We start from the raw sequence: 16533 nt of genomic DNA, 5'->3' as shown, positions 1-16533 counted from the left end.
GATTGTGAGCCCAAAAAAGCAAGGTCTCTCGGTTAAGTTTAAGGCTGTATTACTCGGCTCCTCTCGGTCCTAGGTTCAACTACTTTACATAAGATTAATCAGGAGAACGAGAGGAATCCAACGAACCGAGAATCGTTCCTGTATTTCCAATAATGAGCAACAGGTTAAAAATTGAAAAACTTCTGATCGTCTCCAGGCTCTCCAAGTTTTGAACGGATTTATCTTCTTTTTGATTAAATGTAACATCTCATTCAAAATAGTTATTTACGTATAAAGGGTCGGAGGTAGAAGATTACGCCCGCGGCCGAGGCATGTACAGTTCTAGACACGAAGTTTCGGGCATCACTGTCAATATACTGTCAAAAAAATAAGCTTTACATTATTAACCTCAATGATTGACAAGCGATCCACGTGAACAGAAAATAGATTTCGAAATTTGACTTTGAATGTCACGTTGACAATAAAGAAATAAGAAATTCCGTGTCCCTAACTGTACAACGTTTTCCGCACAACTGCAGAACACCTACAAAATTTACTTAAAAACGGTTATTATTATTAAAATTATTCAAATGTATTATACAAACATTATTTTCCCATTTGCGGGCTTTTTGCTTTGGTTTACAGCCCGCCGGGCCTGTAAAGTTACTTTACCGCCCGCCAGATGTAAAATTGAAGTTTCGTTTTTGGTAACTAAGATGTAAACCAACTTTTCTAATGCAATTGTGCGTAAACGAAATTTGGGTAAAATATAGAAAGCACACCTGAACATTTTTTTTAATGTTCAATTCCATCCTATTCTATTTAGTCAAGGATCTGGAAGATCCACTCCATAATTAAGTTACGCAAGGGTGAGACTCTCCCGTCAGAAAATGTGTGCTACTTTTGCTACGATCCTATTAAAATCGGTTTGTTTACTCGCGATCCTGATGAATATTTAAACAACTATCTTGTGGTGGCAGCGTTTACCTACAGTTAACCCGCAGCGTCCTGTAACCTCATTTATCGATTATCCCGTCTCCGTTCAGATGGCGCAGCAGGACATGAATAATAAAGCACAATATCCTGCTAATCGAACCGGTAATTAATTACTATCCTGAAATTACGTTTGGCTGGAAAATAACAAAAACCCGGAGCACCCAACATGTTTTCCTTTTAATTTTTTTCTGACAAGCGAATTGTTTGTTTGAAACAATTTCACAATCCGGTGCGTGTATTCCTGAAATTTTATTACTTTAAGAGGCGCGGTTCGTTTTTACAAAGACGCGAACGCGGTATTCGTTTCAAGTTTTTCCAAGCCTCGAGGAATTTTCTATTTATTTCTATATTATACCTTCCAGCCGCCGAAATATTATTTCCACCGGTCCAAATTTACGATTGTTCGAAAACCAGAAACGTAAAAAATTATGACCGAAAGGGCACACTTTGCATCCGCCAATCCGACCCGACTCAGTTTTATCCCGCTGTTATCCTTTTATTAAGCACGACATGCCGTGAAAAGCTGAAATACATATGTTAGGACGGGGCTGAACCGGAATTAGAACCGGAAAGTTCGCATTTACATGAACGGGATTAGGAAGCTTTTGTGCAGTTTTTCGACGCACTCCGGAATCCTCCGGGCACCGCCGATCCTAGTCTAGTGATAGTTAAATTCGTTCGATTCCGGAGAGTTTAATTATATTTTCGGGTTCCTGCCGACATAAATTATTCATAATTGCCAAGAGACGCCTGCTCCAGGAATGCGAATCCGGCAAACCAAAAACTAAATCTTTCCCTCATTACCATTTAAGACGAAAAAACAGTCAGAGGCTCCGCCGCGGATTTAATTGATATTACACGTCCCGGAGTTCAGATTGGAATAAATATGGTCAATCCCCGAATAAATTACTTTTCGCTTCGCGCCTTTCCGCATCAAAAGCTCGTTACGCACCCCGTAAAAATAATTCTATTTCATTCCCGGATTTACGGCGGTCCTAAACGAGCTTTCAAAGGCGATTTACGAGCGTCCTTCGATATTTTCCCTTTAATTAATTCACTCCGGACGTCCAGAGGCATGGCCGAATAAATTTCGGGTTAAATGGGAGCAATCCAGGTGGGTCCTGGTCGAGAAGGAAATTGATGGCGGTCGAGTGATCAATCAAATTTTTCCAAATTTAATCATTCCGGGAAGTTTGATAATTGATCATTGTTTGCCGCGGAGTTCACTTAATGACTCCGAGGAGTTCGCGGTGCAAATTAAATATAAAAACAACTCCGAGACTGTTGGAATTTAATTTAGGAGAAAACAATAATTCGTGTGGAGGAGTGGAGTTTTTGCAGGCGGGTCAATACCGACCCCCCCTGATCAACAGGTGGATTGTCACCTGGAAATTAATCTGAGGCGAAAAATCACGTTTTAATTAGCGCCGGAGTGTCCAATTAACACTCGATGGAGAGTGGAGAGTTCTTAACCTATGACAATAATCGATGCACGGCCAGGGTGCACTGTGGTACTCCTAGGTCAGGACAAGTCTTGTGAATGGAAGCGCTGGCGTCGCTCCGTCTGCTCCTGCAAGCTGGAGCGCTTCAGTGTTCGCCACGGTTTCAGCCGGCTCTCTTGAAACTGTTGCGTGGCTTCCAGCGCGCGCTTTTGTCACCGTTTCGAAAGTTGTCCACCCGAGGGCTTCGGTTTCGGATGAAGGCACCGGCACGCTAAGAGGGTGAGTGCGTCGAAATTTTCCCCACAAATTAATCGATCGCTGACGATTTTGAATTTGCGACGAGCCACGGGCGAAATCCGAAATTCAATCGACGTCCGAAAAATTTCCCCAATAAGGTGAAAATTTGTAGACCGTCATGAATTATGGAAACTGGCGCACGGCGCGTTGTTATTCTTCCGAAAACAGGAAAGTGTGTTTCCAATAATGAGTTTGGTTCGGTTTCCCCCAAAAGAAAATATCGAAGCTCCGCTTCCCATCTAATTACAAGTGTGCAGATTAATTTCCCAGGGAGTTTTCGTCGAGCTTTCACCTGCAGTTGTGTCGGAAAAATAGAAGAGATGCAGCATGGTTGATTCGCTCCAGACGGGTTTAATTAAAGCGCACCGGGTCAAACAAAGACTGTTGAGGCATTTCCCCGGCGGCGGCGTCCGGATTTTTCATTTTCGAAGGGCGGTCGATCAAGTTTTTGCGTCGGGTCCATCCATATCTGGCCCTAAATGAAGTCCCTCCCGGACGATTGTCTGGATACAGCTGGCCCTTTCAATAACTCTCCCGTCCAATTCCGTTTTTATTGAAGATTACACGCCTTTCGGGCCCATACAAATTTATAAATACAATCGGCGTTTCTTGCAAATCCTCCTCCTTGCGGATAACACCGCGTTCCGTTGATTCGCCCCCGAGGATCGCTCCATCGTTCACGCCGCGTCTTCCACTTCGTTTACGATTTCGTTTAATTAATTGGCCCCTAATTGTGAATTAGAGCCGTAATGAATTTCGATTTTCTTTCGGCCAATTAATTCCGTGCTCAAATTGCGATTTTTTCCGCCGTCGATAGAATTCGGCACAGATTTAATTAAGTTTAATGCCCCGGGCACCACACAGATGAAGGAGAGCCTTAAATCAAATGGGTGGCGCAAATGGCCAATTTTCATTATCTGAGACTTTGCAAATTCACTCTTCCAGGTGAAGGGCGACGCGAAAAAGTCCCGATTAAAAGGGTGAACCCTTTTTAAATGCGATTAAATCCCGGCGGTGCCAGTTTTTCCCCCGCCCCCACGCAAACAACAACATTTCTCGCATGTCGCTCGACAATCGAACGGAAATTTAACCGCGACAAAAAGTCGCACATTTTCCCCCGCTAATTTATGGCGAAGCGAAAATATTTGCCTGGGGAAATTAATCAGCAGCCTATGCCTCCACGCACTGTTGACATTGTTGGCATAATTCTCCCGTGATGTAGTTGATTTTTCCGAAATTGTTTTCAGGGGATATGCGAGATGGAGTGGACCGACGACAATTCCAGCTCCGTCTGGAACGTCTCCACCCAGCGGACTTTATCGACACCGGAAACAACATCGAAGACCGGAACGCCGCAATGGTACGAGTCGGGCCGGATCACAATACCGCTCTACGCGGTTATCTTCATGCTGGCAGTCGTAGGAAACACCCTCGTCATCCTCACCTTGGTAAGATGGCGACGAGCACACAAGATGTCCGCCCACGCGTTTCCTGCGAACGCGTCATTTGTTTCAAACCAACTGAAATTTTGCTTCCGTTCGTTCTAACGGTTGTTAGGAGTGGTACAAACCGGGTTCGTTAGATTCTGTTGCGTATTTGCACAGGAAATTGTTTAAACAATTTGTAGAAATTGTCCAAGTTTCGAAAATTACACTTTGGGACATTAAAAACTACGACAGATAAAACTAAATCCTGAGAAATACGTTTTGTACAAAACAAAATTTCCTACGAACGATTCACTGTATTGTGTAAAGAGCGTCGCGAAATACTCCAAATTCGCGTGACTTACAGATTCCGTCGGCTTAGTTTAGTAGCAAAAAAAATTTAAATTAAAAATTCACCGTCTCTAAATACTGTGAAGAAATGCCTTTACATTTCCAATTGTTTTTGATTGTTAACACTAAAAACCTACAAACAGTAGATACTTTAATTCTAATTTTTTACAAAATTTTGATATTAAATACTAATTAGATTTTATGTAATAAAAGATATTGCTTTTAAAAAATAAATAAGAGTATAAAATTATACCCGATTTACCCCATTTAGGTCAACACATTTTTTTAAAACATGAATTTTATTTCTGAAAGGTTGCCTACGAAGAAAAAGACAAGAATTTAATTTTGAAATTTCCATTATTTCATTAACTTTCACAAACAATTATTATAAACTACATATTGTATAGTGTGTCCAAAAAGTCTGGAAACACCCAAATGAAAACGTAACGTATAATTTTTGAAAAAAATCTAAAGACAGGTCAATAATTGGTGTTTTAAAAAAGATTTCTGCTGATATTTTCTTTTTGGTCTTTGCGATGACCTTGAAAAAGTTATGTTATTAAAAAAAATAGTTTTTTTCAGGAAATTTCTCATGTTTTGACCGTCGGGTACACAATTAAAAGATCTATTAAAAACGGTGGTAAAAATGCGACGTTGCCATTTAAAAAACCTCTGATGGCATCATAACTCTTTCAAGGTCATCAAAAATAGTAAACAGATACCATCAACAGAAAACTGTTTGCAAACGCAAGTTCACCTGTTTTTGCGTTTTTCTCGAAAATCATTAGTTTCTATTTTATTGGGGTGTTTCCAGACTTTTTGGACACACTGTATAACTGTAAATATTTATAGTATACATTAACATTCAGAAACATCTTTGGTTTCTCCCAAAAATATAACAAATGTAGTTATTATCGACGTTTAAATAATTTGTTTAAAAATGATAATTTATTTCTATTGTACTCTTCGTCTTGTTTTTTTTTTCTCTAGACAGAATGGTAAAAAAAATGTTATTTGTATATCAAGGTCGGGAAATCATTTTTTAACGAACCGAGGGAACAATTGTCGCCGAGGCACTTGCGGCGAGGCAGACAATTCCGAGGATGTTAAAGGATTTCGCAGCCAAGGTTCGAGCGGAACAATTTACAAATTCAAGGACCTTTGCCTCGAGGTTTTTGGATTTGTAAACTACTGCCCTTGAATATAAACGTCTTCATTACGTCCTTGGTTCATATAATGTTTTATTTTTCACTTGGAATGCGGAAATTGGTTGATAACAATCTGCATACTTTGTTTTGCATCTATGACAATGCAATTTTATTATTGTATTTTGCAATTCAATTCTGGGCGTTATCCTTATGTCCGCTTATTGTGCCCTAGGTCGTAACAAACTGATTTATATAGTTTGTATCACAGACATAAACAATCAATAATTGATAAGTGAAAAATTGTAATTATTTATGCATTAATGGCATTTTCAGACGAAGGATTAACGAAGTTTATTCCAGAAAGTTTTCTCCTGACTTTAAATTTAAAAATGCGTTTGATTTTTAATTTGAAAGTGTTGGGATTAATAATTAATGTTCTCAAAGAATCAAGTTTGTCTGTCACGAAAATAAAAGTAAAAAATAAAATAAAAAATAAAAGTCAGAAGTAAACCTCGTAGTTTTCGAGAAATACGAAAAAAACTTAACAAAACGATTACATTTGTTCAAATTTGCAGATTCGACTGGCCATTGCGCCTCTATTAAGTATTAGATATTATTAATATTACTATAAGTAAATAAATAAATAAATAAAATAAATATGGTTAGCTGTCATTTAGTTTATTCCATAGAGAATATTGCAGTCCATTATGTGTCAAATGTCATAGGTATAAAGTGACAGTTTATTCTTCCTTCAGTCAGTTTTTGAATTCTTAGTTTTGAGTTAATTGCACTGAGTGTAATTAACTTATCGCTTTCACTTTCATTTTAAAACAATACGATATTATGTATTGTGGGTTGCATATTCAATTCCATCGGACTCATTATCACTGGTGAAATACCCTGTATGTAAAAATCTACAATAAAAAAATCATAATTTTACGATAAATAGTACAGACTAAGGAGCAATTCAAATTTTAATAAAATAAAGGAAATTAATTTCTTATGTTTAACAGTGTTAAAAATTGAAGATGATCGTAAATTATTGTACTTCTATTTGCCATTAATATGTAGTTATTTATGCAACGAGTTTCTGTGTAAATTGGGCTTTTCTAATTGCCCGAAGGACAAGATTAAAACACGAGCGTAGCAGGGGTTTTAAGGTCTCGAGGGCAATTAGAAAAGCCCAATTTGCCCAGAAACGAGTTGCATATAAAATTTTATTGTTTGAAACGACGTCCCTGAAGCTTCCAAATCTTTTAGCAATGGTTACGCATTTGTTTTGACAAATTTTTCAAAACTTGTCAGAAATGTAACGTTGAATGTGTTGTCTAGGGCAACGGTTCGTTATCTGCTCATTTTGCTTTAGGGCAGTTTACAAAGGAGAAAAATGAGAATTTATGACAGTTGAAAACAATAAAAATAATTTAGAACAGTGTAAAGTTTGAATTTCCCGCCATTTGACACGAATGACATTTGTTTATGTTCAATCGGGACATATTGAACATGTTTGTTTTCAGCAAAGGGTGCCCTTAGATATTTGCTTCGAAAATAGGAATCGTTAAGTTATTCTATTGTTGATGTAAAACATTGCAAAAAAAGAAAAAAAAGAAAGATTTTTTGGTTCTAAATTTTAGGTTAGCTGTCAACATGCTCCAATTAATCTACGCTTTAAAAATACACAACAATTCAGGGTTTGCAACGCCTTCCCAGCCCAGGATTTTAATTTGATCCATTCCATTCAAAAAACCCAATTTTCATATCTTTAACAATTTTTGTAAATTATTTGGACAATTTCTTGAGTATTTCATCCGATGTAAATGTATAATAGGGTCTAATGAACCTATTTGAACCAATCAAACATTTTTCTTACTTTTAGGGATAATGCAAACGAATACGTGGGTGTCGTGGTAGATTGACTGTTCTAATTCTTGCAATGAAAGAATCAGCTCGTTTGCAACATTGTTTATTAGATTGGGACAAACGAGCCGATTCGATTAAACGCAAAGAAAGACAAGATTGTGACAGAGCTTGCAGGATAATTCGCTTTGAATTTGCATTTGGTGAAAAATCAAAATTTCCCCAAAAGAGAATCGTCTGATCCCGTCGCCTAATCAGACAGAGTTGGATTATCTGGAAACGAAATTAATTCACGAGCGTAGTCTGATTATTATGGAAATTGCGCCAGTCGGTGAAAATCCGAACGAAATAATTGGAAACAATTTATAAAGGCCGATATTTATTGTATAACGAAATATTCGGCAAACAGATCCGCACCGACAATGCTAATTCCATGATTCATCACGCCTATTCTTTCCGTTATCGGGAGAGATGCAAAAAACGGCACAAAACGCAATGGGCATTGATACCGCCACCAATAAATTACCGTCCGGAAACAGATCAATATGAGAAAATGGCACCGCCAGACCGAAAAAGCTCCGAACAAGCTCACACCAACCCTAGGAGCTTTCAGGTAACATGATTATAATAAAAGAAGACAAGTCAAACAACGGCAAAAAATTCTTCGAGGCGAAGTTGACACGACGCACTTTTCTTTGCGGATTTTTTGCGGTTTTGCGGGCGCCACACCTCCAAAAAATCCAGATTTATTAAATCGTAATCGGACGAAATCACCCGGAAAAATATCGATTGCGCTTGATTAAGACGTCGTGGGCCGAAAAACCCTCCAGAAATGTTGTGCGAGGCGGATTCAATTAGGCAAACGAACCCTTAACAATAACGATAATGACGATAACCCCGCTCCTAATTGGATATTTTTCGCGGCGGAATTAATTAGATCCTTTTGTCCGCAGGTGAAGAACCAGAGGATGAGGACCATAACAAACTTGTTCCTGCTGAACTTGGCCGTCTCCGACCTCCTGCTGGGCGTTCTTTGCATACCGTTCACCCTGATAGGAACCCTGCTGCGACACTTCGTTTTCGGCGAGGTCATGTGCAAGCTCCTTCCCTTCCTCCAAGGTGAGTCCGGAAAAAGAACGCGATACGGGGATGATTTAGCGGCGTTGTTATTGTGCCGCGCCAGATAGGGATGTTTCCATTTCAACAAATTAAGATAGGGGCTCGGGGGTGTTATCGGGCCGCGCCGATTTAATCAATCTGCAACAGGCGATTAATATGCACGAAATACCGTGAAATCGAAAACAAAAATTAGTGTAGGCGCTGACCAAACATTTCAGTTGGCAATTCGTGAGATTTCAATTAACAGATGTCAGTCTTAAAAGTTAGGTTAGTGATTTTGAGAATGTTGAAATCTTGATTTTCATAAATAATTTTGTGTGACCTGTCTGTTGTAAAAGAATTTCCTCAGATAGCGCAATGAAACAATGAGATTTAAAACTTCCGCACTTTTATTTAACGTCAACGGTGAGCACGGAGCACGCGCATAACGCTTGTTTAAAAAAATCGATCCAAGATCCAACGATCATCGATTGATCGATGCTTAGACTGGCAAGGGAAAATTTAATAAAACGAGCTCGCCTATTCCTTCAGATGAAAGGTGGTCATTTTGAACACTTGTTATAAATTATTCTTTTTATTTCATTTGTTACCTTCTACATCGTTTAAGTTATAAAATTCGATCTTAAATTTTTACTAACGATGCTAAAATAAATTGTCTTCAATCCAATTTTGTCGTCTTTCTTTCAGAACTGCCACTGTGCTTGATCTGTTGTTCAAAACCTACAGCTTTTTGCAATGTCAAGAATGTTCCTAGAAGTCTTTTCTTTCATTTTGACGATAACGCGTCCCGCTCGTGTAGCTGCGCTAATACGTTGCAGATGCAGAGTGTATGCACAGGGTCAGGATACATTTCTTGTGATTCCGATTCACTTCACAGGCCCTGCATATTTCACTTTTTACTAAGATTTTTAAGGTATTTTTATTACTCATACTCACTTGACGCTACGTCGCCATTTTACCTTCGTCAACAATTCATCATATCCCTCCCGTCAATGTCCCATACCCCTCTAGGTTACAATTGCTCTGGAAATTTTCACTCATAAGTCATAACAAACCATATTTCATTCATTGCCGGAAGAACAAACTTCTTGCGTTTCCTGATGAAGATTCTGTACATTTGTTCGCCTGCCTTTGGCGAAATTATCTCATTTTTGGTTATTTCTATAGTACCGTGAGATCGAAAAAAAAAATAGAGTAGGCGCTGACCAAACATTTCAGTTGGCAATTCGTGAGATTTCAATTAACAGATGTCAGTTTTAAAAGTTAGGTTAGTGATTTTGAGAATGTTGAAATCTTGATTTCATAAAGAATTTTGTGTGACCTGTCTGTTGTAAAAGAATTTCCTCAGCTAGTGCAATGAAACAATGAGATTTAAAACTCCCGCACCTTTATTTAACGTCAACGGTGAGCACGGAGCAGGCGCACGGCCCTTGTTTATAAATCGATCCAAGATCCAACGATCATCGATCAATCAATATTATCCAGAGAGGTTGTTGTCGGTTGTGGGGGCTCTTATTGTCAAGGAGTAATTTCATGCACAAGAGACAGACGATAGAGAAAAAAGTGCAAATCTTTTTTAAGGACAAGCTGAATTGTACCAAAATGATAGGTTAGTTTCTTGGGTTAATCTCTGCAATAATTCTTTGTTCACTCTCTTCAATATTTTCAGCGGATCTTTTTGTCGGTCGTCTACTGTGTTTTTTGCACAGAACACTACCTGTTTCCAAAAACATGTCCGGAAACTTGTGTTGAAATTCCTCAAAAACTCGAGGTGTCGAATAGGACCAAGCCTTTCTCTGTTGGTGAAGAAACACTGGATAATGAAAATTTGTTGCTCTAAAGTGAACATATTGTAATATCAAATTTTAATGGTCAATAATTAATAATGACAGTTACCATTGCAATGACATTTGAATGAAACTTTTACGTGCTGCCAACTGAAGTATATTAATCATGGCAATCTCGATTTTTTAAATTTTCGATCCCACAGTATTTCACCCCATTCGGTGCGAATTATTCGATACAAACTCGGATTTATCTCGGGGGCGGAACCGCTGAGACACCCCCGCTCGTTCACAATTTTTATGGCGAGTCGATCCAGTCTAGTGCAAATTTCAATTTGGCGCTTGAGAATCCTGAAATATTTCGCGGCGATTGTTTATGACCGCCTGTTCTTGGCCAAGTGTTGCCGCCCCCGGCGCACAATCGGAGCGTGAGTTATGGCAAGTCCGTGCCTAACGTTTATTTGATACACGAACGAGATCGGTTGGTTCTTTCGGCGGCGGCACCACGAAGTGAACCACCTGTTCCAGCAGGACGGCGGCGCTTTGTTATTGCTGCGGCAAAAACGACCGTCTGCAAGTCCAGAGACGGAAACTTGTGCAAATTAGGAACGTCTTGAATGCTCCTGCGGCGCGATAATTCCGGGAGATAGGCGCGGTTCGTTTTTTTGGTGTAACCGCCCGGAGTTATGGATTTGGGGGGATGGGGCGATTATTGCGGAGCTGATGGGCCATATGGCGGCCAGTTATGGAATTTAATTTTTCGAGCGGCGGGGGCGGCTGTGATGAAGTTGCGGGTCCCGGAGCCGTGCAGATCATCGAGCCGGGGCCCCCGATAATTAATTCGAAACGGTGTCTGGATGAATCCGGCGCCGAGACTCCGGACTTGGCTGATGGATGGTCCGGTAAGACCGCGGATGCCGGAATAATTCCCTGATAATCCGTTCCATCGATTGGGCCTTTCGTCGCGCCGCTTTAATTAAATTTTTTCGCCGTCCAACGACTCCATTATTAATAAGAGTTTTTAATTCTGAAGGGCAATTAATCGAACCGGTTCAGCTTTCCGCTGATTAGACAACGAAATTGGCGCGTCGCGACGCCTAATAGGGCGACCTCCGGTTCGACGGGACCCGCATGGACGGCCCGCTCCGATAAATTTTTATTGCAACCGCCGCCGAAACACTGCAAAACTATAAATTGGCTGGTTTAGGGCTTATCGACGACCCTCGCTCCGGCACCCTTCGCTTGCCAAATTAACGACTCTCCGCAGGAAAAAATCGCGTCTCAGCTGGGACTCTCTAATTAATCGACGCAAGCCGCCCCCGCTGCCGCCGCGCATTAATAGCAATTTTATGTTTTTCGAGTGGGGACCGCCGCCACACATACATACATATTTAGAACCCGCGCGCGCTCGTCCCGCAGGAAAATTATTCACTATTCGCAGGACCGGATCTAATTCCATTCCGATCCCGCTTCTCTCCTAATCCCTCTGTGCAAAGTTACACATAAACTGGTACCGACTCGCGACTTTATTGTCTATCCAGCGCCGATAAAGCTCCCCGAGATCTGCAAAGACTCCGAAAACGTTGATCTAGGCCTCCCGGGAGCTTTCGCTCGAATGCGTCTCTGCAAATTTACATGTGCCGGAAATATATGATGCGGCCTTTTATGAAGAATCAGCGTGTTTCTGCTACGAAAAATATATTAAAAAATGTACAAGACCTCAAAGATATGAGCACTTATGCAAATCCGAGCCAAATTTATGTACGTGTGTTTGAAATGTGAAGCTGCACCAGAGCTTTTCTCAAAAATGAGAAAATAGAACATTTATTTTCCGATTTGAGCGAATAGTAAAAAAGTGGAAAAAGATTTGAGAGCCATCTAAAGTCAGTCAATCTACGACGCCACCCACTTAATTGAATTGTTGAATTCATTCCAAGAGCAAAAAAAATATATGACTGACATAAATCGGTTCGTTAGACCCGACCATATATTTTCACCGGAAGAAATAATTAAGAAACTGTTTATTCAAGAATTGTTGAAGTTTTAAAATAGTACTTTAGTAACCAAGGTTCATGATTACAGCCAGAGTGCCAAGATTAGATCCCGAGGCGTGCCGAGGGATGTAAGGCGCGAAGGCTATAAGGGACTTCTCCACCGTGGTTTATATACAATTTTTTTCACTACTATAGGCTTTGCCATTTCTATTGAAACACCACCTGTTGATTGACAGTTTGGCAACGCTGCAAATATGTTTAGTAATTTTTTGACTATTATTGCCAATCTTGAATGTCATGTCATATTTGACTCAACGCGTCTTTCATTCAATTATAACCCAATAATTATCAAGAATTTATTGTTTTTTCGCGAAAATAGAGCAAAATAGAAAAAAAAAACGTCCTTATGGGTGCTGACATGAAGAGAACTCTTATTAAATTATATGATAAACTGCATTTAAGTCAACCAATGTGGTCAGTCGAAAAAATTTGTATTGAAATTTCAGAAATCTTTTCCGTAAGTTAAAAAAGGTGTTTTTGTACTCATAGCCTTGAAAGCAACGCTTCCAACATTCAATGCTCGCTCCGAAACGAGTGCTTCCCGGTCGACTCGAATGTAAAAATTGCAAAAAACACTGGCCCTTTGAGGCATTCAAAAAAAAATCTGTCTTGACAATAATAAAATTCAGGTCATAAAATACAACTTCCCTGGGTTTTCCTCCATTAAAAAAGTACGGTAAGATTTATAATCGTTGAAAATTGTTCCTACAAAATTCACAAATTATTGCAAAAATTGAAATATCAAGTGAAGCAATTGTTTCCAACAACCAAAGATCACTGCCTACTTGGTTTTATATCGTTTATGTTTAATGTATTAAAACAAAAAAATTTAATTTAATTTTCGTACAAAAAATATTGTACGAACCACTTGCGTGAAGACATCTTCCGTTCATTCGCGCTTTAATTAAAGGCACTCGCTCCTTCGTCGCTCGTGCTTTAAAAAATGCGCTCATGCGGGAACATCGTCTTCCCGCACTTGGTTCGTAAATAACTATTTTCTATCATTCTAAAAAGCGTCAGCGTCTTCAGCTTAGAACGTATTTACATTTGCTAACAATGCTAAGATTTAGGTAGGTATAACATCAAAATTAAATCCCGCACTTTTTATCACACGCCACTTGGCACATGCGTCTTGAGGGGACACCTTAAATTATTGTTCTAAATTGGAATTAATTGTAACTTTGATTTTCATCTCTTCAGCTAAACTTTAAGTGCAGTTTTATTTGTTATTAATTATTATAACTCATTTAACTTTAACAGCAGAAAAGTGAGGTTACGTGTTAGTTTCGTCGATCCTCTGTGGTTTCAGTATAAGAAATATTCAATAAAAAAAGCATTTCAGCAAGTGTAGTTTATTAAAATACTTAATACATATAAGTACATTGAAATAAACCAAAATAATTATTTTTTAACTTAAACTTTTCCCCAATTCATTCAATTATGAGTTCCTCAAACTCCTGATTTTTTAATCCTTACAATCTTATCCCACATTGCCTATATACCCCCATAATACCAATTTCTTTTTCCAGATAGGTATCTGATATTACTGTCTACAGAATTATCCAATCACACCTGAGAGGCGAAATCCTTCAAGATTCCAAAACTGGCGCCAATCCTTTGATTTTGTAATTTCCTTATTCATTGATTAAAATTCTTTGAGTTTCCCTTGGGTTTTACCTTCCACCTTCCAGCAGGAACACTAACCACGACAGATAACCACGCTAAAAACCACTCACTCACATTTGTAGTGGTAGGACTCGCAGGCGTAAAATTTTTAGATTTCTATTGACATTTATATTAAATTATTAATTATTATATATATTAAGAATGCACGATGCGTCGACGAGATAAATAATTGCTAAATGTGTAGTTAGATCATTGATTTAACAATTTATCATACTTATTTTGACAGTGATTTGCTTTGACGTTTTAGGAACTAGAAAATGTCAAAATTTCAAATTTCTCACTAAAAGCCGTTTTACAACCAACCGAACCTGTTACACATTGCTAAATTTTAGGAAAAATCCAACAGGTGGTGTTTCAATAGAAATGGCAGAGCCTATAGATAGGTTAAAACCCTTTCTAATAATAATTAATTAAATTATTTTGTCAGATACGACGATCCGAGTTCTCAATTTTCAACGGTTGCTATGGAAATTGAAAATCGTCTGTCTACGTTAACCAATGAAATCAACGAAAATCCTTCGTTACTAGGTAACTGGTTAATAATGAAAATTTATTAACCAGGAGGAGAGAAATTCTACTTGTGTGTTAAGTTCGAGAGTCAATAATGACGCCTTCTACGACTAGTAGTGAAAAAACAAATTTAAACCAGATTTTAAATATCAATAAGGAGAAGTTTCGGAAACAATTATAAATATAAAGACAACAGAAAGAGTGGAGTAATACGAGTAGTTGTGATCCATATAATAAACGATACAAATATTCAGAAATCAGGTATTTTTCATTTTCTCTTCATTCTTGTCGTGGGACGTTATAACGCAATGTTGCCAAATGGTCACCTCCGTGATTGCCACATCAGCAACGGTACGTATCATAAAATTCGCGTTTGGAAATGAAATGACAAAAATATTCGCTGGCTTTCCGACTAACAGAACCCGGAGGCTTAAAAAATTCGTCGTGACGGGAGTTAATGACAAAAAGCTGACACTTTGCTAAATCGATTGGTCATGTATAGGTGAACTTCCAAAAAAAAAAGTTCAAAAATGGTCGTGTGCAAAAAGGCGTTATTCAAAATTTTCGAGTTAGGTAGCGTGTCAGATAGCCGATGTTCAAATACTTTTTTGGTGGAAACTTTGTAATATTTTCTGTGGCCGTTTGGTTGTAAAAAAATAAACAATTTTCAAAAAAGCATTGTGTCTTATGGGAACAGCAAAATTGAAATGGCTGTATCTCTGTTCGACGCTCGCCAAAAATTCGTTAATTTTGCCGTGTTTTTTCGTTTCTCACTCCATTGCTCGAAAACTAAGCCTCAAATCAAAAAAATGTATTCTTTAAAAAGTAAAGACCGATATTCCCTGATTACGATGGTGTTTGTTATTATAATTTTGACGAAATATTAGTCAAGGTATGATTAAAAAAGTAACGTAGCAACAAAATCTCTAAGCGATTAGAAATGCAAACGTCGATCACCCTCCCGAACCCCCTTATTCGCCGCGGTTAAACAATGTCATCTGACCTAAGCAAAACAAACTATCATCAGTTCATCACGATAATAAATAATAATTGATAGATAATTTACACCGCTTGGAATTGCATAAATAATATGTATTATGATTGCCCAAAGTTCTGAAAAGAACAGCAGACAAAATGAAAACGGAGATATGAATTCGCAGAAAAACCAAGAAGGCACGAAAAAAGACAAATCAAAACTTAAAAATTGAAATTTGTAATGACATCTGCCAACATAAGTTTTTAAATACTGGTAGCATCATGCACTGCTGTTAGTGCAGACCCAGGTCATATCGAATTCTTGATTCGGAATATCGTCTACTCGGGAAAAATAGTCCACTGTCGCAAGAATCATCGCCCTATGTGCAAAAATATGATTTTTTTTTTATTTTGGCAATTTCTCGAGATTGGGCAAGGTATAATTTTTTCGGCTCTAAAGGAGCACCTTGACGGAAAGAATCCAGTGGTTTAAAGTTTTTTTCTCAGTCGAAAAAAAAGAGGGGGTATGGTGTTTTTTTTGCATTTCCCCCTTTGAAGCTATGGCATCGAATTTTGCACTCTTCAAGACGCTTGTTTGAGACTATAAACATCATAATTTAACTTTCTCCATTTTTTAGAAAAATCCCAAAAAACAAAAAACGAATTTCATTTTTCTTGAAAAAAACAAAAAAAAAACAATGGAATAATATTGAATTTTTTACCGTTGCATTCTACTTTTCAAGGTCATTCTTTTGAATGGTAAACATCATAATGTTACTCTTGATTTTCTAGAAAAGCGCAAAACACTGAAAAAAATGTTATGTTTTAATCTAAACGAATTGTTGTTGGTCTATCTGAGTTAAACAACTAAACCATTTCGAGCTTGCCATCACACCTAAATCATTCTCTTT

General features: G+C 38.3%; 1 protein-coding gene and 1 long non-coding RNA gene across 2 annotated transcripts in view; one reads left to right on the top strand and one right to left on the bottom strand.

The window, feature by feature from the left end:
* Positions 1-2516: 2516 nt before the first annotated feature.
* CCKLR-17D3 (Cholecystokinin-like receptor at 17D3) overlaps positions 2517-16533 on the top strand; it is a 29462-nt gene continuing 15445 nt past the window's right edge. The window contains exons 1-3 of the mRNA XM_069051211.1: positions 2517-2696; positions 3962-4162; positions 8448-8613. Coding sequence (XP_068907312.1) covers positions 3974-4162; positions 8448-8613 — 355 coding nt within the window. The 5' untranslated portion in view covers positions 2517-2696; positions 3962-3973. The remainder of the gene's footprint in view (positions 2697-3961; positions 4163-8447; positions 8614-16533) is intronic.
* On the bottom strand, positions 9169-10425 carry LOC138133345 (uncharacterized). Its single transcript, XR_011160339.1, has 2 exons — positions 9550-10425; positions 9169-9512 (listed from the first exon to the last, which is right to left on the bottom strand). It is a non-coding gene; the product is annotated as an uncharacterized lncRNA (long non-coding RNA).

This window comes from Tenebrio molitor, chromosome 6, assembly GCF_963966145.1.
Source record: "Tenebrio molitor chromosome 6, icTenMoli1.1, whole genome shotgun sequence".
In the NCBI taxonomy this organism is placed as follows: domain Eukaryota; kingdom Metazoa; phylum Arthropoda; class Insecta; order Coleoptera; family Tenebrionidae; genus Tenebrio; species Tenebrio molitor.
This window is presented reverse-complemented; position numbering and strand designations above follow the sequence as displayed.